This window comes from Aquila chrysaetos, chromosome 20, assembly GCF_900496995.4.
Source record: "Aquila chrysaetos chrysaetos chromosome 20, bAquChr1.4, whole genome shotgun sequence".
NCBI lineage: Eukaryota > Metazoa > Chordata > Aves > Accipitriformes > Accipitridae > Aquila > Aquila chrysaetos.
Genome location: NC_044023.1, coordinates 10,240,147 through 10,266,126, shown reverse-complemented (window position 1 = coordinate 10,266,126; position 25,980 = coordinate 10,240,147). Strand labels below are relative to the sequence as shown.

The window sequence follows — 25,980 nt, the reverse complement described above, 5'->3', positions numbered from 1 at the left end:
TACTCCTGACTCACCCATCTACTGCTCTTGTCTTCAAGTTGTCCGAAGTCATCCGTTTGGAGTATTTTTTCCTGTTTGTAATTTGATTTTAGTGCTTTTATGTAGGATGTGCTGTTTAGTACCAGATGACAGTGTTTGAAACTACGTCACCCTAAACTCACAAAAGTAGTTGGGACAAGTATCATTGGTTAAAAAAGGACAGCTTTTAAAAAAGAAACCTAAGTCTTTTCCCTAAAGTGGAATGCCTTTCTTTCTGTTAACAGTTCTTTCATTTATTTGTTTAAATTAAGAACAAACCAGTACTAGACTCATGTAGCAGTTGTTACCTTCTCCTCTCCCCCCTCAAACATGGCAAATAAATAATTTTTTTTTTTTTTTTCTCCTCAAAAACCCCCAACTCCCTTGTATCAATAAACCTTAATGGATTTTGTGAAGAACTGTTCTACCACCTACGACATCAAGTGCAGATTCTTGCCTACTGCCTGACTTGGCAGACAAAGGAGAGGACTGTTCGCTACTGCTGTAAGATACCTTCAGGTTACGTTTAGAACAGTCACTGCTGAGAGGAGTCTCAGTTTGGATGTTCTGTGACATTTATCACGTTGTATCACAGAACAACTAACATGAATTCAGGTTATGCATCTTCTGCAGAGGTCTAGAGAGAAAGTTTTACTCCAGATTATCCTATCTTTTGAAGACTAAAAGTAAATGAATCTGAAGTAAACATTTAATACTGATCTGTTCAGGACCTTGTTTATAAGAAAACTTCCTTAAACTGAGTTCTACTGCCTTGGGCCCAGCACACTGTACTATTAAGTGGTGCTATCCTGGTTTAATTGAGAGGGGGGAAAAGTTTATAGTCAGCACTTCTGTGGTATTAGAACCTGGGATTACTTGAGTTAATATGCATTGTCTAAGCCTAAAACCTATTTGAATAGTTAAGTACAAGCAGTTTCATATAGTTAAAAATACCAACAAAGTCTACCCAAGCCACTTGGAATACATCTTAATCTTTTTATTTATCAAAATACATACACTGAGTTCTACAAAAAAACCCCATGTAACATTTTTATACTGTGTTTTGGTGGTTTATATTAAATGGACCTATGTCTTCAGGTAGCATGAAGACCATTCTAAACAGACACACCATCATTAGTTTAATATATCTTCAATATAAAAAGCAACATGACCCTGTAATCTGTCAAAAGTTCACATAATTTAAGTCTTCCATTAAAAAGATAGAGATGGTTCCTAATTAATTACAGTAGCAAAGTGCTGTGCATTTACATTTTAAGAATTCAGAATGTTCATGTGTACCTCAAAATGGCAAAATAAAGTTCTCTTCTTGTGCTATAGTGGGAATCAGAGCAGTCTCCAACTCCTTCTGCTTCTGCAGGAGGCCCTGAAACAAATGGAATATAAATGTTAATGTTCTGTCTTCCTCGTGCAGCCTCAACTAATAAAGTGTCACTGTTTCATATTTTAAAACAATTCACTTGTTAAGGCTCGATGGTTTTTAAATATATGACTGACTTAAAAAAAAGCAGTACAATGTAATACATTCAGTAGAGAGGGAACTCAAGATTTCCTGTTGTCTGTAAAAGACTTGCAGTGTGACTGAAGTGGAAGCCAGTCCACTTTCCAAGGATGACTATGCAGAGGAAAAAGGACTTTTCCATTGTATTAAATTTAACTTGTTCACTCCTCTGTGCATTGTCACTACAATTGTAGTATTCTAGCGTACTCTTGTATGAAGCTGAACCCAAAATCTTGATGGGTTAGGCAACGTAAATTATACTCTTACAATAAAGGACAGCATTATCATTTGAACTAGAACAGTGTCAGACCTTTCAGGATAGGCATATTTACTCTCAAAAGGTAAAAGGCTCCTGCTTCGTTAATGGCTCCTGTAAGTACTAGATAATGGAAAAAGCCTGCGATAAAAAAAAAAACTCCTGGAAAGTGTATCCTTGTCCATGTGATAAGTAATACATGATATAGCTATGTCAGGTACCTTCATAAATTTAAAATAAGTCTTTTTACTGTAATTAATAGGCTTGTACATATCAATAGATCTGGCCCCTTCGTCTCCATCCATTTTAGACCTGTCAGAAGTAATTTAGCACCAAGGAAGTATGCTAAAAAAAAAAAAAAAAAAAAAAAAAGGAACCGCTACAATAGTGTTTTTCCTCAGAGTTACAAGACCTGTCTCAAAGATAAGGGTTATAGGCTGCTGGCACAGCTCAGTATAGACCTAATGCAAGCCAGCAGGTACTATAACAATTTAGACAAGGCATTCCTGGTGGCATGGAAGGGGAGAGAAGTCCTGCAGATCTGGCTTTGGTTAGTTAGCAAAGAAAAGAAGCCTGTTAAGGCTTCACTTTGTATCCTTCCAAAATCAGCAACTGCCTATTTTCAATCACTTGATGAATTGCCTTCTCACTGATCAACAGTATCTGCTATTTCTATTAATGGGTCATGGGACTTGTTCAGTCCCTTTGTCAGTAATTACTTTTAAGTGTTTTTTGCATCTCACAGTGTTACAAAACATGCTAATGCAATAAATTGCCCTAAGCCAACCCAGAGCCAAGGTGAGAAACAAGTAACACTGAAAACTGGAACAAAGTCTATCACATAGTTTGCAAAGGTAATAAAAAGGGCCTAGAGAAAAGTAATGTGAAATATCTACACAGGGACAAGTAGTGAGGTTTTTTTTTTTTTTTCTTTGCCTGTCCTTGGACAGCCTGCTGGTGGCTGGCAAGATCACTTAGCCATTATAGGCTACAGCATGTTGGCACGTGGTTTTATTGCCTTAGTAAAAGTAAGATGCTCTGGTATGTACTGACTGTAGCTGGAGTTTTTATCCTTTTTCTTAAACTTTGGCCCTTCTTTTTCACAAATACTAAATGCATTCTGCAGCTAGTAGGATATTTAAAAAAGAAGTCTACATGTTTTAAGTTAACTCTCTTCCAGAACCAAGGTCCATAGAAAGACTAACCTTAGCAATAGTTTTTAGCCACTGTTAAGACCTGAATATATACTATGCATCAAAAATGTCCCTAAGCTCTTGTCTCTTAAGTTTGCCAATAGGGGTATTATCACCCTAAACCTCTTTAAATGCCCATGGCTTTTGTTTACCTCAGCAAGCACAAGGATCAAATTATGCTTTGAGGCTGGCTTCACTCTTAACCAAAATACCACTGACAAATGAAGCCTGAATACAAGATACTTAACAGCTGTAGATATTTAACAAAAAATGTCAATGAGCATTGGGGAAGACCAGATTCAGTAAAACCTATCTGGAAGCCATTAGAAACTGGCAACCTTTTGGTGTTGTTGGGTCACAGCTTGAGCCATGACCCTTCATTTGCACAAGGAATTTACCTACTACTGAAGCATGATGTATGCATGGCAGAACTTCTGTCTTTCTAAAGCCCAGCAGTAATTAGTAGCATTAACTACTGGTAGTTTTGTTGTACTTAAGTCTGTCAGATTTTCTTGCCTTTATTTTCATAATTTATGAAATTTTTCTCCCTTAAGGCAAAGTAAAATAAATAGTGCTGCTAGCAAAAAAGTACTTTTAGTATGGAGCCATTCAAAAACAAGGGAAGATACTAATACATATTTATCTTTAGTGTTCTTCAAGAATGAAATGCAAACCTAAAAGTAAATGTGGGGTTTTTTTGTCTTGCAGTCCCCTGTCAGGCCATTTAGAAGTATAAAAGGAAACTGTTCATGTGATTGTCCAGACCTGCGGTTTGAATCTGCTATGGGCCACACCTTGTTGCCAACAGGTGGAGTATCCAGTTCACTCATGTTTTAATAGTAACTAGATGTCTGACTATTTTTCCTGGTATTCTGACTCCAATCAGGAAAATATGTAACTTCAGTTACCAGCTATAATCTTTTGTGCTTCGTTAATTTACTGCAACATGGATCCTTAAAGACAGTCTCACCATATTCAAAATCCTTCTGGCAATCCTGTACATCTAATCATTACCAGTAACTTACTGCAAATAGAAAATGTATACAAACATACACAGGCTTTTGTCTCAGGAGCTCGTGCATGTGTAGTATTAAACTAAATTTCATTTTACATCCACTCACTAAATCTGGCTGATTGACAAATCCTGATTTTTACATGTCAACGAAAAGCTATCTTGGAAGGATTTTCTAAGTGTTGACACTTCAAATTTGCAAATTACAGTATTTTTTCAGGACTGACACATGAGTACCACCCCAGTAACTCTTCTGCACCAACCACACTGCTCTGTCATGCATGACTGGCTTACCCATAAAATGCAGAAGTGAAATTTCATTAACAAGGGTTCTAGTGTTTTGTTAAAATACTATTCTTTTCCTCCTTGAAATTGCAACAGTCTTACTATAGGCAACCCTAACTAACAAAACCTGGAGACTAAACCAAGCCACTCCTCTTGGTTTCAAGTTTTCTCAGGTACTCCGCTGTTTCATAGCTAATCTAAGGACTAAGGAGTCCATAGTCTCTCTCCAAGGACAGTCCAAAGGTGGAAGTAATGCATGAAGAACAAAATTAGTAAGAAGGAACAAAAGTAGAGGGCAGGGCCCAAAACTTAATCATATATGATGGAAAAATGATTTAAAGACTAACGCTTATAACTATGTAATAATAGTCCGCAATGTTCATTTTGACTTTAGTATATATATATATACACATACATGTTTAGCCAGTAACTTTTGGCTTACCTGGCGTAATTCTGACAATCCTTTGAGAATTGCTTGTTGTCTCTCTCTGATTTTAACTACATCAGGATTTAGAAGAGGATCTCTAACATGATCAGAGCTACAAATCTGTCGTGGTGTTTGGTAAGAATCTAAAAGTAAATGTATATCAAATCAGTTAACAATACTCTTTATCAATTTTGCTTTAATTTTGAAGCAGTAGATTTTCACAGCTTGTGAAAATCAGGTTTTGGTTGCTATCAGATTATGTTCACTATTTTTAAGTCAAACAACACTTAAGATTCCTAAACCCAAATCTAAACACAAAATGCCAGAGAAGTGCAATCATACTTCATTAAAGGTAAACAGAGAAAAAAGGCAGATAAAAGAATAAGAAATGTTGTGGTTTTTTTTTTTTTTAATTTTTCTTTGGGTTTTTTTTGTTGTTGTTGTTTGTTTGGTTTTTTTTTTATACAGAGTATCATTTGGTTGCATAGGCTTTCTGTACAGTGCTGTGACACACATGGGTTGCTGCAAAATTCAGTAAAAACAAATACCAAATTGTATAAATTGTAGCACTTTGAACTAAATAACTGTAACATCTCTCCAACATGAATAAGTTCACAATACATTTCAGTACCATTAAACTGTCGATACTGTGGGTCATGTGTTGAAGGTCTAGTCACTGGTGCATCTGGATCAAGATAATATACTTCATTTGTTCGAACATATGGAATAAATTGTGAAGAGGGAGGTCTTCCAGCTTCTGTAACAGGAGGAGGTGAGCTCCTCTGCTGTGTATCTGTCTTGGTATTTTTCTCTCTTCTATTGTTGTTATGCACCAGAAGATTAGAAGCATGTGTCTGGTTTTGTTGTACTTGGTGTAATCTGTTCTTAACTGCTGGAACAGGTGGTGATTCAGATCTGTATGAAACAATTTCAGTTTAAAAAGCTCCAAACAATACTTAAATAATGTGATTAATTTTCTCAAATAGTAGAGACAAAGAATCCTCACAGGACTAGACTTTTGCTCATTTACTCTGCTTTTATACCTGCAGTTTGTCTGGTCTTGTGTATTTTTAATAATAGACAATTAGATGCATCTAAATTCTTTTTTAAAAAAATTAAAAATCAGGAAAGAAAAGCATGTGTATTTCACCATAAATGTATTTATACATTTCATTAATGCAGAATATTGACGTACCTTTCTTCATTCATATGATTCTTATGTAATTGTTCTTCCTAGGAGAAAACCAAGAAAGTCAAAAGTAAAATAAAAAGCTCCATGTTTTTTAGTAAAAAGCTTTCCTTTTTCAAGAAAAGTTTGTTCTGAAATTCCAAAAGGACTAATTGACCTGGGTTCAGGAGAAAGGTATTCATCAAAAGACTTGCAATAAAGAGACTTGTAGTGTCTATGAACTAAATTAAACAAATTACCAGAGGATTTACTCCAATTTTCCATGTCTTTGGCAGCTATAAGCACTATCAAAATACTATATATATTTTCCAATGACCTTGGAAAACTGCATTTATAAACCTGAAAAGTTCAGCCCAAGATAATGATTATTAAAGGAAAGGTCATGTTTCTAGATACAGTCAGTAGAAGTTTTCTATTTAAATGAAAAATATTAATGTATCCCATACTTCTTATGGTATCAAACAATGCTTACTTATCTTAAAAATCTGCTTAAAATTCATTGGCCCATTTCTCAGGTACAAAATTCTTGAACATTTACCTTTCAGTAATGTAAGCACAAAACTTATGATTTACCATTAACCTCAAATAAACCAACCACACTTTAACAAATGAATAAATCTTTAAAGACACCTATGTGAACAGTTATGTATTTTCACATACTTTTTTTTAATACCTACAGCTTCTAAAATATGTGTATGTAGCCACAGTAAACAAATGGCTAAACAGAATCGAAGTGGCCACCTTTTCTACGTCAGATTTTTTTCTATCGGAAGGTGTGAGAAAGTGAGGTGTTTATGTGTACATATGCATATACATACATACAGAGAGCGAGCAAGCAAGAGAGAGGGGGAGAGAGAGAGAGAAGGCATGAATATATTTTATAATATTTCTTTAAATGAAAATTATTTTATTTCCCAGCCACAAGCTATACTGATACATGCTTACTGCAAATGGAGAAGAAATTACTCCACTGAGAAGGATGCATTTCTATGACAATAGAGTACATCCTCAGTTATCCATATTCTTTGCAGAAATAAAAATTGTTTTCTTGAACAGGTACTCCTATACCTGAACCATCACCAAAACATAACGACTGGACAAAAAAAGGCAAGTCAATGATGTCCTTCTATCCTGCACAATGCTTTCAATCAAGCTCCCTGTTTACATAATAAATCAATTATAATGAATAAATTAAAGAGAATCAACACTTTGGAAGACTGAAATAACAGTAAAAGCTAAGTCACAAAATCTGACTATATTCTTCTGATCATGATGAACAAAACAATGTTGTAATACCATTCCTTACACAAAGGATAGTAATAGGAAAATTCTCAGTGCTGGAGTTACATAACTGAATTCCCATCCAGGCAAAACAGTGTGGAACAAGAGTCTTAAAAATACACATCATTGTTGTTAAAGACCAAATAGTTACCTTTCTGACTCTATGTCCCTTATTCTTCGTATTTATTTCTTCCTGAGGTGAAGGAGACTTGTCTGAATAACCACCCTTTTTTGGGCAGAGATTCCCAGGTGTATTTCTTTCTACCAACTGAAGCAGCTCCATTTGTCGTCTTACTTTGTTTTCTTCCCTTTGTTTTTGTAGCTGTTTCGGGTATCTTTCTGATGCTGGAATGTATCTTTTCCCAGGCTTGTTTATGTTCCAGTCAGGTCTTTTGCTGTATTTTTCTGAAGGTTTAATTTGTCTTTCTTTTCTTGAATATTGTTCATACAGATCACTGTAAATGCCACCAGTCTCTTTTCCTGAAATTTTATTTTTATCTATACACTGCATTTCCTTCTGGTACTTTTTGCTGTTAGAGGTTTCTTTATATTCTATGGAAATATCAGGCGATCCGCAACACACAGTTCTTCCCTCAGCTGACTCAGTGTATTCTGAAGTGTTAAAGTAATCTAAAAAAAAAATATTATATTTTAACTCCAAGTCTAAGCTATTCAAATTAATTGTTTGACTTTTGTATGTGTTCAATCTACCATTACTGATTTTATTCAAAAATTGTTCGTTACAGTTTTATAATGTTTTTTTTTTTCTTTTTGATGTAGAGGATAGATAGGACCAGTAGAAGCAAAAAAAAGATTGGAGAATGAAATCAAGTCACTGTAAAGCAAAATTTATGTAAAATGTAACATTATTTTAAAATGTGTAATTCTTCTTCTGTCATAGTACCCAAAGCTAAAGAGCAAAACACAGCTTCTGTTTAGTTTTTCAGCATGCCGATGGTTTGGTCATACTCACAGTGCTACTGGGAATAACTTACTTTCCTAATCCTTGTCTTCCAATGGAAATACTTTGTTCAATTTTTAAATTACTAACAATTCAGCTTCTTTCTTTACTAAGGGGCATACACAAAAACATTATTTGTTACAAATTTGTAAACTCTCCAAATTCACAGTAAAATTTCTACCAGCACTGTCAAAACCAAAAATATTAATTGTTGCTTAAGCAAATAGAAATAAAATAAAGCTTCCACTTCACAAGTGATAAGCTAATAAATTTCTAAATACAAGGCATAAAGTGACTGTAAGTTGCCACTGAATCTGCTCATTCACACCTCATCTACAACTTTAATAACTGCAGACTAAGTTTGAGCTGGGTTTTTTAATGGTGTGATGCAGAAATCAAGATAAAGACTGGAAAGTATTCTGTCTAGATGGGCATGCAATTCTGTCTGGGTATTTAGCAAGAATTGTAGAAAGCTTTTCTAAACATTTGAATGTAAGCTCTCATTTACTAGTAAGTCTAGTTTTCTAATTCTGTGATTATTGACAATGTTTCTGCCAATATTTTCAAGGATTCACTCGGAACCCAGCCCTGCTCAATACCAAACCACGTTATGTAAACCTGTGAACATTCACACTGAAGACTACTACAAATATATTTAAATGCCTTAATAAATGGAGTCCCACATGGCTTGTGACCATGACTCTAAGTCAACACTATATTTCAGACTGTGTGATTTGAACCTCTAACTGGTAAGTAACAACTATATAGACATACCATTTATTTAGAAGAATATAGTAATACATTGCAATATACTAACCTGACTGTGTCTGTCCAAGTATTTTTTTCTAGTTTTATTCCACTGTGAATGACAGTGATTTGGCTCAGTTTCACAAATACACTGTTCTGTCGTTCTTGAGGTACATCACAGTAATTAAATTTAAAGGCCTGCATACCTGTCTGTACAGCAGTGTCTTTCCGAGGAGAACTCTGCTCATCACTGTGACTCTTAATGTCATCAGAAAAATTATGACTTTGATGTGAAATGCCAGTATTACAATTTTCAAATTCTGTATCACCTAAAAAGAAGTAAGTGAAATTGTTCAACTTAGTAATGTACGTTCCATTTAAACCATGCTATCAAGTTATCAGACTATGGTGGTTTAGAACTCAAAGCAAGACTAAGAACTATTGTTCAGATCCTAATACTCTCCCTTTTTCACTGGAAATCCAATCGACAGCACGTAGGTCTGAATATTCCCTATGCATTCCTGGTAATATCTTTATATTTCTTCCTTTATGTAATATAGTATTTGAAGCTTACTAAAATACAATATTCTCCGTATTAGTTAACACCGCTATTTTTCTGACAGGTAAATAAGCCAAAATGAAATTTGGTTCGTGAAGCAAAGGAACAATTTCTGACCCAAAAGCAGACAGGGGAATAAAAACCAAAACAAAACCCACGAACAGCTTGCATGCAAACACCAAAGGAATAGGCAAACTGAGTATGAAAAGACTTGTACTTGCCACCACCAAGATTCTTCTGAAGTTTTGAAATGTCATGTCCCTTCTGAGCCAAGTCTCGAATGCGCTGTTCTTGTTTTAATCTCTGTGCTAATTCTTGAGCTTTCTGCATTGTCTGATAGAGCTCATTTGTTTTAAGAGTCACAAGTTCCTTTAAAAAAAAAAAAGTAAATATATGTGATGATTTATTTTGATAATAAAATTAATAGGATTATTTTATCCCCATCTAATCCTCAGGGTTTACATATATTCTTATTTTGGGTAAAGCTTTTTTTTTTTTAAAAACAAAACCAAAACTAGTTGAGTAAAAAATTATATGTTACATATTGCATCATGATTATAAAGATAAATTCAGAACCTCTGCTGTGCTAATGAAAGATGTTCAATCCTAGCATTAAAAAGCAAGCATCTAGATCCTCAAAGTTATTTGGATATTTATCTCCTTTCTAATAAATTAATATTTTGCTAAATGCCATCTGATTTCAGCCATCTATGAATTCCTATATCATGTGGTTTAATGAAATAAAACAAGCCTAAATAAAAGTAATTAAAAAACTCACCTTCCTCCTACATCTACAGAAAGGAGACAGTAGAAGCCTCCCTAACAAAGGCAGAGCATCCCTAAAAATGAGGGTTACAGTTTCCAGACTCAGCAGGTTCAAGGCATAGGAAGAGACTGGGCCAAGGAATACCTCCTTCCCAAACTGCTATTACCATCTCATCCCCACTTCCTACGGCATTTGCAGGTGGAAAGAACAACTGATAGCATAACATGTTTTGAAGGAGCTGAGCAATTACAGAGAAAGATGACTTGCCCAATTTTTTACCAGTTTGTTCTAGCATCTACAGGCAGATGCTATACATTTCCATCCAGAAAACGCAGAGAAATCAGGGATCCATATTTCTGCAGGTTTTAGAGAAGGGTGTGTTTTTGGAATCACTCTATCTTATGACATCATGAAATTCTGCTACTGTTTCAAATATGAAGCAAACAGTAATAGCTGCTACTGTGCCAAAAGGAAGAATAAAACATCAGACAAGGCTTTTAACCTTCTACAGAGGTAAGAATGTATACAAATCCAAGATTTGTCTTACCAAAGGTCAAAATGTACTTTTGGTTTAACTTTTAGAAGAAAGGAGTATGTAAAGCTCAGCAATAGTTACAGAGGAAAAGCTCTAGCACATGAATGACTTTTAAAATGCCTTTTCTAGACTATATTCTGAAAAGTCTTTAATCCAGAGTGAAAGCACATCCAGTCAGATAAACTTCATGGTACTGAAGCACCTTAAAAGCATCAAGTTACAACAATAATTGGATCACAGACTTTGAGGTGGGTTTTTTTATTTAAAATTTGCATCTAAAAATGCATGTTTCTGCATTACTTATAACTACAATTCAGTTTTTGCCAGTTCTTATCATTTCTCTTCCTGAAAAGGCCTTTGTCCAAAAAAAGAAACCTGCCTTAAACTTGTATGGTGTTGTAAATTTATTAATTGAGGAAACAGATTTTGGTTTCAAATGTCTAAATTTCAGACAGTGTTCATTTTCAAAATGACGAGGTGACACAATTTTGAAAGTGAAGAACAAGAACCATCTTCCTCAAAACCCACTATTATTACAACTATGTGCACTAAAGAAAATAAAAAACCCCACCTCCTTTTGTTTTTGTTTCAGCATGTCTTCTTCAAACTGCTTCTGCATTTGTTCTTTTTCTCGTGCTAGGCGCTGTTCTTCCTCTTGTTCTTCCCATTTTCTCTGCTCTTCCTCCAGTTGTTTCTTCTTCCGTTTTTCTTCTACCTGAGCCATTATTGCTTTCTAGTAGCATCAGAAAAAAAGGAAAATTGAAAGATAAAACATTAAGGTATTGTAATCTATTTATGCATGTATTTCCATATACATGTATAATAATTAGATTTGGATGAATAAAAAAAAAATCAAGACAATTTATTTCAAACACTTCTGTTTCTTTTAATTTCTCACAAGAGAGGTAGCTGCCTTCCTTTTTTTGGGGGGGTGGGCAGAACCACCAGCCCAATAAAGCTGTTTGAAATACTTAGAGACAAACAGAAGTAGCTTTTTATGTTTTCAGAAATGCTTCTATTTTTCTTGTAAAGAAATGGTGGTCTGTTTTTTATGTTATGTATTCTAAGCTAGTATTTTGATATAGCAGAGTTTGACCAGAACAGGCTCCTTACATTTATACTAAGACTTCTTTACACTGTGCTAGAGACATCATCATGCAGATATGTATTCAGTTAAGAGTGCCACGGAAGTTATGCAAATGACAATAAAGTGGATAAAAATTTAAAGATTCATGGCAGGGTATCAGTCCTCCTGATGACAGGGGAGACTGAAGAAAAACGCACACAAACCTGCAAGAGCTCTAAAGACTGTACTGTACGTTTTTTGAGGCAAGAATTCAGTTACAGAAATGCATCTCTGTACAAATATTAAAAGAAAACTGTAGAGTCTAGCTGAACGGAATACTGTTAAACAACTGTAAACATGTAATCTGAAGCATAGGAGTCAAGTGCCTCAATGGATTCTGGTATTAAATCTCATGCTTTATTCATGAGAGAGCACGACCTTTCATCCTTTCTTCTCATTAAAATAGCATTAAGGCTTTAAAACAAAAGTCTACCTGATGTTCTAACTGTTTCTGCCGCCGCCTGTCTCTCTCTTCAATCTGTGCAGGGTCCAGCAGAGCCGTCATTGAACGGAGGAAACTATGAACAAAGAAACATGTAAATGTTTTTAATCATTAAAAAATAATCTTAAATCCCTTCTTAATTAGGATCAGTTAGATTTCAAGTAATATTTTCTTATTGAGGTTATCCCATTGAATTAATTTACAATTATGAAATTCATTTTATTAACGAACAAAGTAAGGTTATTTGCAGTAAATTTTATTAATGAACAATGGAAGCACTTGTGTCTTTCAAAAGTGAAACAACAGGTATTTCTGAAAAAAGCAAAAGCCAAATAAATAAGATCCAAATATCAGATTTAAAGAATCTTATGCAAATTTATTTTTTTAATTTCTGAGGTGGCATCAGAAATATACTGGCTGGGAAGATGATTACCGTTACAAAGTCCACTCACCTGACTTTCTGACTGTGTTCTGAAGCACTGTTTTTAGCAGCTTTTTCTGCATTTCCCACCTTTAAGGGCATGAGGTTGCCTAAAGCTGCAGGTGAAAAAGGGTGAATAAAAGCAGTCAGCTCCTTAGGGTCAGGTGACAGGCAAAGACGTTCAGGCTGCTTTTTGTACATTCCATTTAAGGGATGTTGTGCATTAGTGTTAAGGTGGTTCTTTAAAGAATCAAAATGCATTGCCCATCTGTCATGCTCTTCAGCCTAAATAAATATGAAGCAACAACAAAAAAAAAGGAAACGCGCTTAATTACACTGTTCTATAAAGTACGGTTAACAAAACAGACAATACACATTTTGTACAACAGTAACATCTGAAAAGCTCTGTTATGGAGCTACAATACAGACAGTAGTTAATTCCCTAAATAGGAAAACAGAAGTGTTTCTTTTGCTTAAAATGTAGTTAATTCCCTAAACAGGAAAACAGAAGTGTTTCTTTTGCTTCATATGCAAGTCAGATCAGAAATTATCCTGCTGATCCATATACTTGGTCAGCAAAAACATATTGCTACTATGTTTTCAGAAAAAAACCCCAAAAATTAGAAAGTGAAAAAAACCCTTGAAAAATAAAAAACTAAGTTAACATGGAATCAGGCTTTTTGGTACTGTTTTTTCAACTTAAATTATTATTCCATTCCATAATTTTTCTAAGAGTACTGGGAACTGCTTGATGGAGAGGTCAGTACCATATCCACTCTGCCATGCTCTCCTCCCGTCACGTACATATTCCCTCTAGTAACATGAACAAGTGGTACCTTCTACAGTGTCCTACATTTACCCACTCCATTTTAAGTCTGGACAGTAGCAGAATTAATGTGCTTTGGGCAGAGATATTAAACTCTAACTTTCTATTTTCAGCTAGACAGGCCTATTATAAGCCTTCTTTCAAAATCTCTTCCACCCACAGCAGCCACCACTGCTATCCTAGCCAAGTACCTAGCACTTTTGTTGAGGTGACATACTGGGTTTAAGTCTGTCTTCTGTACCACCCAGGCCTATCTTTTTGGCTCAGTGTTGGCAACTGGGACATTCCAATATATCACTAATAAAAGATTTTTACCTAAGGGCCCTTTGTTTTTGCTATAGGTACTGAGAAGGTTTTCTCTTCTGACTAAAAGAAGAACTGTTTCCCTGGAGGGACTGAAAAATGGCTGCCTCAAACTTGCATTCTGCAGGAAAAAAATGAACATAATCTGATCTAATAAACTTCCCAGGAGTACTTAAACAACAATTCCCTTGTGTCAGAAAAGTTTCACACCTATTTTAAAAGAAGCAAGAAAACCATAGTCCAAATAATAAGAATCCAAATTATTCTTCCTCCTTTTCCCTGAGTTTTGTTCCCTTTGAACACTGTGATGTAGAAGCAGATCAGAGTAGTTGGAAAATCTACTTTATTCTTATGCAAGTCTGTGGTGCAATATGCAGAAGGGTTGAGAGTATAACACAAGACCTGAAAAAAAACATGTTGAAGAAAATGAGATTAAGTGCACGTTAATTTCCTTTCAAAAAGAGTCTGGAAGTGAGATTATTGTTAGATTACTCACTGGTGACTGCAACCATCTTCCCACAGCACACCTATCACATTAAAAAACAAGGCAGCTAATGAAGAAACCTTTCACAGCTGTGTTCCCTTCACAGTTACAAAGGTCAATTTATAAAGGAAATTTGATCACTTCAACAACTCAGAAAATGAAGACTTGTGTTGTGTGTAGGTATGTAACTAACCTTGGCAACAAGGGGATTTTTTTTTGGAGGGGGGGTAGGAAAGCTCTCTTCTAGTATTACGAACTGTGGAATTAAAATGAAGAATTTGTGTCTAGGAATTGTGTAATTGCTGTAAATGCTTCAGTTGAGAGTAAAAACTGTAGCCTTTTAATCCAGAAGGCCACAGGCTATGAATACTCGTATCAATCAAGTTTTGGTAACTGAGATTCTTGTTCACTAGTAATACAGAACATCTCATGATGTGAATACATCTCATGCATGGTGAAAGATATAATCCCAAGGTTAAAGCTGTGTACAGTAATTTGGAAATCATGATCCTAGCAATAGTACAATCTCACTTCAAAAGACAAAGAGTCTTTGAAAGAGCGTATGAGTACTGGGCTGTATAAGAATGCAGAGTATTCCACTGACCTTAAAACTACTACTAGTAGAAATAGTAACATGTAAATGAAAGAAGTCATCTTCTGTATGAAGAAGATATATTGACCAAATTGGCCAACAGTGACAGTATTAAAAGCCTCTTCAGGTATTCTACCTGCAAAGCAATTATACTGGCCACAGTTTCCTTCTAGATCCAGCGTAAGAGACCTACATTCAACAGCCTAGAAAAACCAAAGGGTAAAAAAGGTAAGGCTCTTTTCTTCAATACTTTTTGGGTAAATGTTTAAAGAAGTTTCATATGCGTGTACACATATTAAAATAGTATTTCTAGAAGCAGGATTTGAACGCCACTGTGACACACTGTAGTTGTCCATAACTTTCCTTGTCTTTTCTCACTCCTTCTGTAGTCTACAGAAAATTTCTTTTTACAAAGCGTCTAGCCAGTGTCTCTACACCACCTTCCAAACCCTAGTGCTTTTGCACAATGGTGGGAAAGAAAAAAAATATAGTAATATCACTGTCTTCATCTCTGCAGCAAGCACTCTTAACAAATCACACCAGACACACAGTAGTTGTTCTCTGCCACCACAATACTGGAACAGCTACTGGCTGAATGTTCAATTAGACTGTCCTGTGGACATATGGTGAAAACCTGGACATGCTGCAGGCAATTACATCTTTGTCGCTACTTCATTAAGTCTACGATTTCATCTTTTATTTCTTAGAACAAAAACATAGAGGAAAACTTCTCTCATTCCAAAAAGTCCCTCTAAACCACAGATACCTTTGATAAATTAAGTTTTTCTTCTATTTTTCGTAGCTTAGCTTCTTCCTTCTGTTTGTCCAACTCTTCAAGCCACTTCTTCTGTTGCTCATGCTTCAAAGCACTAAAAGGTCGTTCCCGTGGCACAGCTTCCTGAAATAAGATAAGTGCTAGTCTCTTCCTTGTACAAAAAATTCAGTACCTTGTCTAGCCACATAATACAGACTTGGCAGAAAACTTTGTCTTCAGTTGCTAGACATAACTGGGCTGTTCTCTTGCACAAAAAAATGAATGTAAGTTTGTAACTGTAGCAAGTGTCTGACTACTCCATAAAAGTACTTCAGTTGGAAATATGCTAAATAAGCCAGTCTTTGAATATTTTTCTAACTGGAACTATCAGCATCTCACTCCAAAGAACCTTACTTACATGTATCATGAATAAAAATCCCTTCCTTCTTCCTATGGTTCACTGCTCAGTCTGTGTTCCAGGTAGATTCAGCACCGTGATCTAATTAGTAGTGATCTATCTCAAGTAAATTCTAGTTATCATCTTCATTCTTCTGTTTCTGCTTCTTAATGGGTATCTGTATTATTTAACAAACTCCAGTGGCACTGGGAACTTTCAATGCTATCTGACAAGTGCCACACTTCAATCAGTGCCTACTAGCAATAACTCAAAAACTACTCCTTCAATCTTCTACTGTCAATGTATTTTTTTTAAAGTCTTGTACTTCTGATAGGTTCCCATTTCTCTATTTCTTTAACACTGTCCTGGTTTCATCTGGGATAGTTTTTTTTTTTCTAGTAGCTGGTATAGTGTTATGTTTTGGATTTAGGATGAGAATAATGTTGATAATGCACTGATGTTTTCAGTTGTTGCTAAGTAGTGTATATACTATGTCAATGATTTTTCAGCTTCTCATGCCCAGTCAGCAAGAAGGCTGGAGGGGCACAAGAAGTTGGGAGGGGACACAGCCAGGACAGCTGACCCAAAGTGGCCAAAGGGGTATTCCATACTGTGTGATGTCATGCCCAGTATATGAACTGGGGGCAGTTGGCCTTGGGGGTGGATAATTGCTCAGGAACTAACTGTTCATCAGTCAGTGAGTGGTGAGCAATTGCATTGTGCATCACTTGTTTTGTATATTCCAATTCTTTTATTATTGTCATTTTATTATTGTTGTTATTATAATTATTTTCTTCCTTTCTGTCTACTAAACTGTTCTTATCTCAATCCATGAGTTTTACTTTTTTCCCCCGATTCCCCACTGGGGGGAGGGGAAGTGAGTGAGCAGCTGTGTGGTGCTTAGTTCCTGGCTGGGGTTAAACCATGACAAACGCATACTTAAAAGCTAATTAACACTTCATCTCACACTTCCAGTGCTGTTCTTCACATCAGCCCTGAAAATGCTCAGTCTTCAAAGCATCAATATTCTGATAAACATTCATTCAGACACAATTCTTTAGATAGAGCAAAAAGGTCTACTGAATTCTTCTGGTTTAAAAGAACTACTGAAGATAGACATCTGTTGTCAATAAATAAGTAAAAAAACCTGCATGCATTTCAAAATCTTACCCCAAAAACAATTGCTGAGCAACTAACAGCTGAACCAAAATCAGAAGACCGCCCAGCTGGAGCACTTGAAACATTCAGTGGAACTTTATTAGCCTCTGTGGTTAAAGCAGTTGTACAGACAGAGTTTTCCTCAGTGGTAATAATTGAGTCAGCTGGAAACATTGGCTGCAAATAAAGTGACCACTTTAAGACTTGATTTATTTAGCTCACCTGTTTTGTTTGTATTAAATGGCCTTTAACATATAACAAACAAGTAAATTATACTTCTAGAAGCTGCTGTTCATTAAAACTTCAGCCAAAACTCGTAACTAAGCATCTCATACCCAGTATTTCTTAATTATGTAGATTGAAATAAATTCTTACAGGGCAGAGTAGTAACTTTTCTAGGAATGCTGAATAAGCCACCAAAAAAGCAATTTGGTTTTGCTGTAATAACTGATAGCAGGTACAACCCTACCTTCTGTTTAACGGCAATCAATTTCTCTGGAGAAGTCTCATCTGAGTATAATATATTTCTGACGCAGCATTTTCAGAGTGACACCTGACTTTTTAAAAGGCAGGTTAAAGTCAAATTGCTATGCTCATTTTTATGTAAGCAATCAAATATATTTCAGAGCTCAAGAACAATGTAAATAATTATATAACCAGGAATTACATTTGAGACTATTTCTCAAAACAGCTAGAAAAGATTTATACCTTTCAGGTAGGTATCAACATGGAAGGACAAGAATAGGTTGTTCATGCTACAAAGATCTTAATTTGTGAAGCTACAAACTGGAGCAATAGGTAAGTGTGAAACAGGGAGTTGCAGCAATTCATGCCATGAAAGAGCTTAAAGTGACCACTGAGATTGGATTCTCCTGGATTTGTACAGAAAAGAACATCTTGTATGAATTAAAAGTTGAACTGTTCTGGAACTGTGCTGTGGAAACTGTGTGCTCTTCTGTGTTTATTGATAGCCTTACCTTATCTGGGTCAGCTGTTTCCACTTTCTCTTCATGGGTTTTATTATTTCCAGGTTTTTCACAGAAATAACCCACCTCTCCCTCCAAAGTTTCTTTCAGTTTCTTCTTCAATGCTATCTGTTCATCTTCAAAAAAACCAAACTCTAGTAAGAGTTCCTAATACAGACATGTAGCAGTTTAACAAAAAAAAAAAAAAAAAAAAAAAAAAAAAAAAAAAAAAAAGGCAGCAATGTATGTCTACCCTGTAATTTTGATTGTAAAACGGATTACAAGAGTAAGTCACCATTGTCTGACCAATCAATCTAAACGTGACTTTGCTCTTAAGAGGACAGTGGCTGAGTCTCTGCCCAGAGAGGTACAGGTAATTGGGGAATCTTTCTGAGAAGTCTACAAAACACCGAAAGCTTAACAATGTCCCAGGGAAAGAGGGAAAACTAACAAATAACCAAGTATATAAATTCTCTCCATTTTGTTATACCAGTCTTGGACTACTGTAATATTATTAAAACCAAGGGAGCTATCCATGGAAGCTACTGACAATGCAGAATCAAACCCTGAACCAGATGGTCTACACCCAAGTTGAAAACAAAACACAACACTCCTGCATGTGAATCATAAAAAGCATCTGTCAGAGATTTTACTACTGTGTTAAACATTTTTATTTTTCGACAGAGATTCCCCTTGATTGGTGATGTGGCAGGACTGCAAACCGTTTCTCAAGTTCAAATTGCAACTGGATACATTCAGTCATGCTTGTAGATCAGGGTGACACTTTTCCCATTAAAAAACAAATGAATTTGTTAATGATAATCACTATCAACTACTGGCAAAATGTGACAAAATTGGTGGCAAGTACCTCCTAAAATATGAAACATAACTGAATATATTTGTTTGTGATAATATTTATTTGGTTAAGAAGCATTTTTGCAAGAATTTATAGATCATCTTTGCATAAAATTTTGAAATTTAAGAATCTCAATCTGTCTTGGAGACTAATAAAACTGTACTTTCCAATTTGTAGCAACTGCACTGATATAAGTAAATTTAAAAGAGCATAAGGAACACAAAGTTTCTTTGCATCCTGAGTGTAATAAATTGATCAAAAATATATTCTGTATATGGTAAGTACCTAATTCCTTCTTCCATTGGGTCTTTCTAAATTCTAATAAGGCTTTCTCCCCTTCTCTTTCACCCAAGGTACTAAACATGTCAGCAGGTTTCCATGAATCCTTTCTAGAGAAAAGGAGGGGAAAAAAAAAATAGTTTTACCTAAAAAGCTAATCTGTTAATTTTGAAGGTAACTTTTTAATTAGTATTTATAAAGACTCTTACTGTGATTAAGAACTACAGTATGAATCTTAGTGGAAATACAATTTTTGTAAACAACAACACAGATCTACGTACATAACTTTCTGTCCTGGCTGCAGATATGCTTCTTGTTTCCGGCTTGAATCAGAGTTAGCTTCATCTGGAACGGATGAAACTTCACAAGCTTTTTGGAGCAATGCTACAATGTTTTCCTCTGATGCCTCATTAGTAGCTGTGGTAAAGCATAAATATATATATAAAAAAAAATAAATATACATATGATCACTAAATTTTATTCAGAGTAAATACTTTGAGAACAGCAGAAACTTGCAAATTCCCCACTATTTAACACAACTATTTTCAGCCCTGCTTGTATAGTTAAGACACGTAAGTTACAACTTCACATGGCTAAGAGCTCAGACTTTGGGACTCTACTTAATTGCAGTGTGTCTTATTCTTGGTGGCAGAGCTGACCACCTCCACAAGTCCACAAACAGGAATAAGGATGTAATACAAGAAGATACACAATAGTTCTTAGGCTTCTCAGTAGAATAATAGGAGAAAAAACCAAAACCAACCAAGAAACTATTCAACAGTAATATTACAGTTAGGCAAAAAGATACATGTACATCTTTGGGCCAGAGGAAAATGCAGTAGTGCTCCTGAGACACATAGAAAGACCTCATCTCTTCACAAAACCAGAAGGGCCTAGCTGAGGTTTGGATGGTTTGGTTTTTTTCCAAACTCCTAATGGTAATGGTACAGTGCAGTTCAATGTTTTTTCCCCCCAGTGTAAAATGGTTCCTTTTTTGCATTAAATACTGACAGAACTGCTTGCTGTTTTGCTCTTCAAAGTACTGGAAGACTATCAAGCAATCCTTAGTTTTTGCTGTTAAAATTATCAAATGCTTGGTTCCTAACAGCAACAGGCAATTTTACATACACAATAGCAAACAGTATTTCATCTGAGACCATTAAACATAAGAGTAACATCTCTGCAGCCTGCAAATAAACTTAAATTACGAACTCAAAGTTAAGTTTTCACATTTTGCCGTTTCCATGAAACTAACTCATTCACCTGTTGGCATCTTACCCATTTCCTCTTGCTTTTCTTTATGAGTCTCAGAGATGCTTCTAGTTCCTTCTTTTACAGTCATCAAAATCTTTTGAAGCTGTTCTTGTGTTAAACACACCAAACTTAAGTCTTCAGCTGATACAGATGGGTTTTGAGGTTTCTGTTTACTTTTTTTAACAACATTAGGATTCTCTGAATCAGGGTATCTGTCTGTGCTATCTCTTTGGAAAATCAGAGAGTGATCTTTAGTTGTGGCTTCATGTGAGGAGTGTTTAGTAACTTGCAGTTTTTCACCTTTTGTCATTGATAAACTTGATTCACTCCTTGGTTTTGTTAAGTTTTCCTGCTTGATACAAGCATTTTGTGTTGACCTCGGAACGTGCCCAGTATGCTTTATTCTCAATGCCTGTTTAGGTGCTCTGGCTTTATTACCCATCTGTTAAAGGAATAAGATTTCACCATGTATTAAATAAGGGAATAAAATTGCATGGGTAACAAATGAAAACAAGATTGAAGCAACAAGCAAACTAAGCATCATTTTCCTTCTCTGTTACATCAATAGAAACTAACTCAGTATAAATTCATGAAGTATCTTCATGAGTACTAGGAATACCCTGGAAGAGAACAAAGCACCTAAATTTGAGTATTTAAAAATGACAGTATGAAAAATAACTTTATGTAGCATAACATTTAGAAGAATTAATAAACATTAATTCTGCTTTTCTTTGGTGTTTCTGAAGCCCAGCTTCAAACAGGTATGTTTTCACCATACAGTCAGTATTATTTCAATCTTGATTTTTCCATTCTGTACTGAAGTTTTATCCTTTTCAATGTCCTTGATTATCTCCTATGTATTGAGATCTTTCTCTGCCTTCTTTCCTTCCTCAACCCACTGCATTCCAGTTTACTTACACAGACACAACCTATACGACTGAATTGGAACGTAAAACACACTTCACATCCCTATTTTACCAGAATCACTTTAAGGTCTCTGAAAGTTCTGATTTAGATGATTCCCTGTGCTGCTGTAACTTCTTGGCAAAGTAAACTAAAGCATTTTGCAAAGGTAGAAGTAGTCATAGAACTTTTAATTCATCCTTTTTAACAGCTATTATGAACCTGAGAAATCATAGAATCATAGAACATCTCAAGTTGGAAGGGACCCATAAGTACATATTTATTTTTCACAAATGTAATTGATTACAAGTATTTAGACAGTTCAAATGTGTTCTCAAATTTCTGTGTTAACAAACTGACTAGTTAATTTGTGTGGTCTAACCAAAAAAGTCATTTTTGCACTTACCTTCATTGCAGGCTTTGATTTATCTTTTGGGAAACAAACACAAACATATGAAAGAAGTATTTAATAACAACTTCCTCCTGAAAAACAATCTTGAGAAATTAGTAAACTGTTATATTCATCTGATATTTGTAAGGCAGGGGGAAAGTACTTTCCCCACAACATCTGCCCCAATTATATATATATATATTTTAATTTCAGTACACACTTCAAGAGTATATTGGAAAAAAGATCAGATATATTCAGTAACTATTTCCAGTTTTATATAGATCTATTAAAATTATCGTGCCAGTCTGATCCTCCCCTGCTATTCATTGTTTCTCAGAGAGCCCTGTGGTAATGGCTTATTTTCAATTGTTTGTTTACTGTGATTCTTCAGTTTGCTTTCTCTGTCACATCCTTCCAGGACAGTCCCTGCATCCAACCCCATCTTACTACCTGATGTTATCTGTCTCCATCGCTGATAGCCTAAAGAAACAATACTTGCGTAATCACACCATCCATTATTGTTCCCCTTACCTATGCCCTGACATACTCTTCAGTGTTTTAACCCAAATCGTACAGGATGCAAAGAGGTGTAGTGGTCTCAAAAATAATATTAAGTACTATGTTTAATATAATACTTTATTAATAAAGAATATTATAATATAGATTAATAGAGGGAATGTGGTACTCAACACAAGATGGCCAATGGAAAATAGCACATACGGCTAATGGAAAAGGGAGAGAAAACAGTAGGATGATATTTTAGTGGAACACATCTGTTGGAAACAAGGCTTCTTCAGCTGCACTATGCAACTATTCCTCTGGCAGTGGTTGTTGCACATTTTGCACTAGTACCAACTATACCTTTTTTTTTGCGTTAGCAATTAAAGATACTGGAGAACACTGACTGTTCTTAAAGCCTGCAAAACCACACTATTAATAATTTCCAACCTAGATGAACATTTTAAAATTTAGGAGCATGCTGAATTGTTGTCCTGCAGAGACAGGCATTAAATCTGGAAACATCTTGATAATGGTTCAGTACTAAAGGTGTTCTGCAGCCATGTTTATCACTGGGTTCTCAAGCATTCCACCCTCATCTGAGTAGGTAAAAGTCACTTTTTCACTTCTGGCAATTCAGAAACTAAATAAAGTGGGATTCTACGTGCTATGCAAACACCACCTCTCTGTGCAAAGGATAAAGAAACATAAATAGGGTCTTTGCCATCACAGTGGGGAGACATAATGTGGAACGCCAAAGTGCTGCTTATGGGTTACTTTCTTTGGGCTTTTTCTGTGTAAGAGAGAAACAACTATCTTGAGTAGCAGCTTTAGCTACTACACAATCCTACTTTAGCCCCTGTGAGCAATATTTGACAGTGCAGAAAACTGAAATTCAGAAGTAATACAATTTGATGCATTTTTTTGACACAATTCAATTCAGGGTAGTGCTGTTTATATCAGTTGTATAAACATGTTAATTCTTGGAGAAGACTGCTTGTTCAAGGCTAGTTCAAAGTCAAAGGTAGTGCTTTATCTTGGAGCACTCTGGAATGTACACTGGCCCTATCCAGGCAATGATGCTTACTATGGCTGTAAAAAGTTAAAGCTGTAGCATTGCTATTTCAGAGGTGTTGCAAGGTATTCCTTACTGACTCAATATACCCCATAACGCCTCATCACACAGTTGTCTAGTAAATGCAGAAAATGAAATATGATTTAGAGGGCATTAAACAGAGAATTTCTGTATCCTGACTGCTATGTGGAAGTTAGGAAAAGTGGACTTGTGCTTGTATAGAAACATTATGTCTGACAAATCACAAAAATAGAATTTATTAATGCTTAATTATGAACATATACTGGAAAAGTCTATTTCAGATGGTAGTAATGAGATCTGGCCTAAATAAACTGCTCATTGAAAATTATAAACATCAACTGCCAAATACTAAAGCTGCTTTAAAGTCAGACATGTGACTGTAATGATGTAATTCTGTGTAAATTAAGCAGGCCTCTTTTTCCTTGGTAAGTAAGATGCTATAAAGTTACAGAAATTATCAAGTCATGCCAGTCAATATATAATAGTACTTTTTGTTATGAATGGAGAAACAAGCTGTAAAGAGTCAAGACTATTTGCCAGCTGTTCACCAGTGGACAGACTATTCAGAAGTTCATTATCAACCTACTGCTCAGTATCAAGCTTGTAACTAAGAGGAGTTCCAAATAACAATGCATAACTATTCTTCCTAATCTGAAGAATATTTCAATAAAGCTGTGTTTCACGTTGCTTGGATCTTAGGTTTAACTTCAAGAAGCTTTAAAGATTACTTGAGATAAATTATTAAAAAAAATACCAGAAGCAGCCAAAATTAGCCTAGGCTTTCCACCCAGCACTTCAGTTTCAAGCTTCAGTCCATCGCTGCAAAATAAGAGAGAGAGAGGGAAGGGGGTGGAATCTGAAATATTAAGTAATCTGATGATGGTAAGATTTTTACATTAATAACAAGGACAATTGTACTTAATTACAACACTGTATTTACTGTTGGTCCAGACGGTCTTTCATAGCCCAAGCTTTCTACATTTGTGAGAAGTTATTTAATATGAAGAAATCAACAGGTCTTGAAGAGGGTGTACTTTTATTATTGATACTGGAAAATCTGGATTTGCATGTTACAAAGTAAATCTTCACGCTGAAAGTGCTGCTCTGTATTGTTATATACAGCAATACACTCGCCTCAAGAATTTAATCTAACGATATAAACTGTGCGCTACAAAAAAATGCTAAACAAGTCTCCCTGAATGCCAGCGCTGATCACAAAGAGGGGCTGTATTCTCAAAACAGTCTTTTAATTGTGCTTCCATGCAAAACAGTCCACATTTTAAAACAGAACAAACGTTGTTACAAGGGTTTTAAAAAAAAAAAGTTGCTAGTGTTTAGGTATACGGGTGTAAAGTACCCAAACGCTCTTCCTTCTTCCATGCGTTAATTTAAGAAAATGTAATATGAAAATTAATGTTCAAAATAACGCTTATCTTCAAGCTTTCATTAAAAAAAAAATTTAAAAAAAATCTAACACATCTAAAGCTCGCAAACAACTTTCTAATTAACGCGGCAGCAGAGAAGCGCCTGAAGCTGTAACTCTAGACGTTCAAATAGCAAACGGCAGCAAAGCCGAGCCCAGCACCTATTCTTCTCCGCAGAGGCTTTGTGTCAGCAGGAGGCGGTGGGGCAGGACGCGTTGAACGGCGGGGCCGCGGGAGGGGATCGGGTTCTGGCGCCGTCCGCCCCCCCCCCCGCGCGCTGGGGGGGCTGCCCTGACTTGAGGGAACGCGACCGGCCGGGTCCGAAAGCGGTCCTCTCGCCCCGGCGGAACTCGGTGTTCCCAGTATCTCCTCCGCCTAAACCCATTTCCAGACCCGTCCCCGAGGCCCTGCCAAGAGAAGGGTCTCTTAGCCCCTCGGCTTTGTCACGCAGATCGCTCCCGTTACCACTGCCTCGGCCGCGAGGCACTAAGCGCCTTAACGCTGGCGGGCCGCGGGATTCCCCTCAGAGCGGCAGCACCGGCCCGCTGCGCAGGGAAAGGCCGGGCAGGTTCCCGAGCCGTGAGGGGCTGGGGCCGCGTCCCAGCCAGCGGGAGTGGCTCTCGCTGCCAGCCCAGCGAGTCCCTTCCTCCCCTCCCTCCTTACCCCAGATTCATGGCTCTGCCCGGCTGCGAGCGGGGCGGCGGAGGCTGAGGAGACGCACGGCAGCAGCACTCATCCGCCGCCTCTCCCGCTGTGTACAGCGGCTCCCGGCCCCGTACAAGGAGCCGGGAGGCGATAGGCTTCCCGCGGAGCGGCGGCTTTGCCAATGGACTCCTCGCACACTGCGGGGTCTGCCGCAGCGAGGCGTTGTGGGGGATGGAGTCCCACGCCCGGGAGATTTCGCACAAGTCCCGTCGCTGCTGCCGACGGCCTCGCCGAGGGTGCAAAGCAATTACAGGGGGATTATCCCCGGCGCTCAAGCGGCTGCGGGGGGAGGAGGGGAAAGGGGGACGGGCGGGGGGAAGGTTGAGCGGGAAGGGAGAGAAGATGGGTGCGCTACAGC

At 36.6% G+C, this 25,980-nt stretch overlaps 1 protein-coding gene across 4 annotated transcripts; it reads right to left on the bottom strand.

The window, feature by feature from the left end:
• Positions 1-1,000: 1,000 nt before the first annotated feature.
• CCDC66 (coiled-coil domain containing 66) lies at positions 1,001-25,769 on the bottom strand. 4 transcript variants are annotated; one of them, XM_029996229.2, is made up of 19 exons: positions 25,581-25,769; positions 24,248-24,312; positions 21,915-22,003; positions 20,630-21,047; positions 19,633-19,768; positions 19,358-19,461; positions 18,229-18,353; positions 17,264-17,428; positions 15,709-15,840; positions 12,769-13,022; positions 12,308-12,392; positions 11,320-11,481; positions 9,669-9,816; positions 9,095-9,217; positions 7,332-7,810; positions 5,906-5,943; positions 5,342-5,625; positions 4,726-4,853; positions 1,001-1,402 (listed from the first exon to the last, which is right to left on the bottom strand). In XM_029996229.2, the coding sequence occupies exons 3-19, from the start codon at positions 21,918-21,920 to the stop codon at positions 1,319-1,321; spliced, it is 2,871 nt and encodes a 956-aa protein (XP_029852089.1). In that variant the 5' UTR covers positions 21,921-22,003; positions 24,248-24,312; positions 25,581-25,769; the 3' UTR covers positions 1,001-1,318. The 4 variants fall into 4 exon arrangements, with proteins under 4 accessions (XP_029852089.1, XP_029852088.1, XP_029852087.1 ...); XM_029996228.2 differs by having other exon boundaries at positions 21,915-21,991; XM_029996227.2 differs by having other exon boundaries at positions 21,915-21,937.
• Positions 25,770-25,980: the final 211 nt, after the last annotated feature.

Bases quoted from the DNA above. Each gene is read 5' to 3' on its own strand.
- CCDC66 (XM_029996227.2), bottom strand. The intron at 21,938-24,247 runs GTATTTTTTTTA...GTTTCCCAAAAG, and splicing joins GCTAATTTTGGCTGCTTCTG to ATAAATCAAAGCCTGCAATG. The intron at 5,944-7,331 runs GTAACTATTTGG...GTTTTCTCCTAG, and splicing joins AGGGACATAGAGTCAGAAAG to GAAGAACAATTACATAAGAA.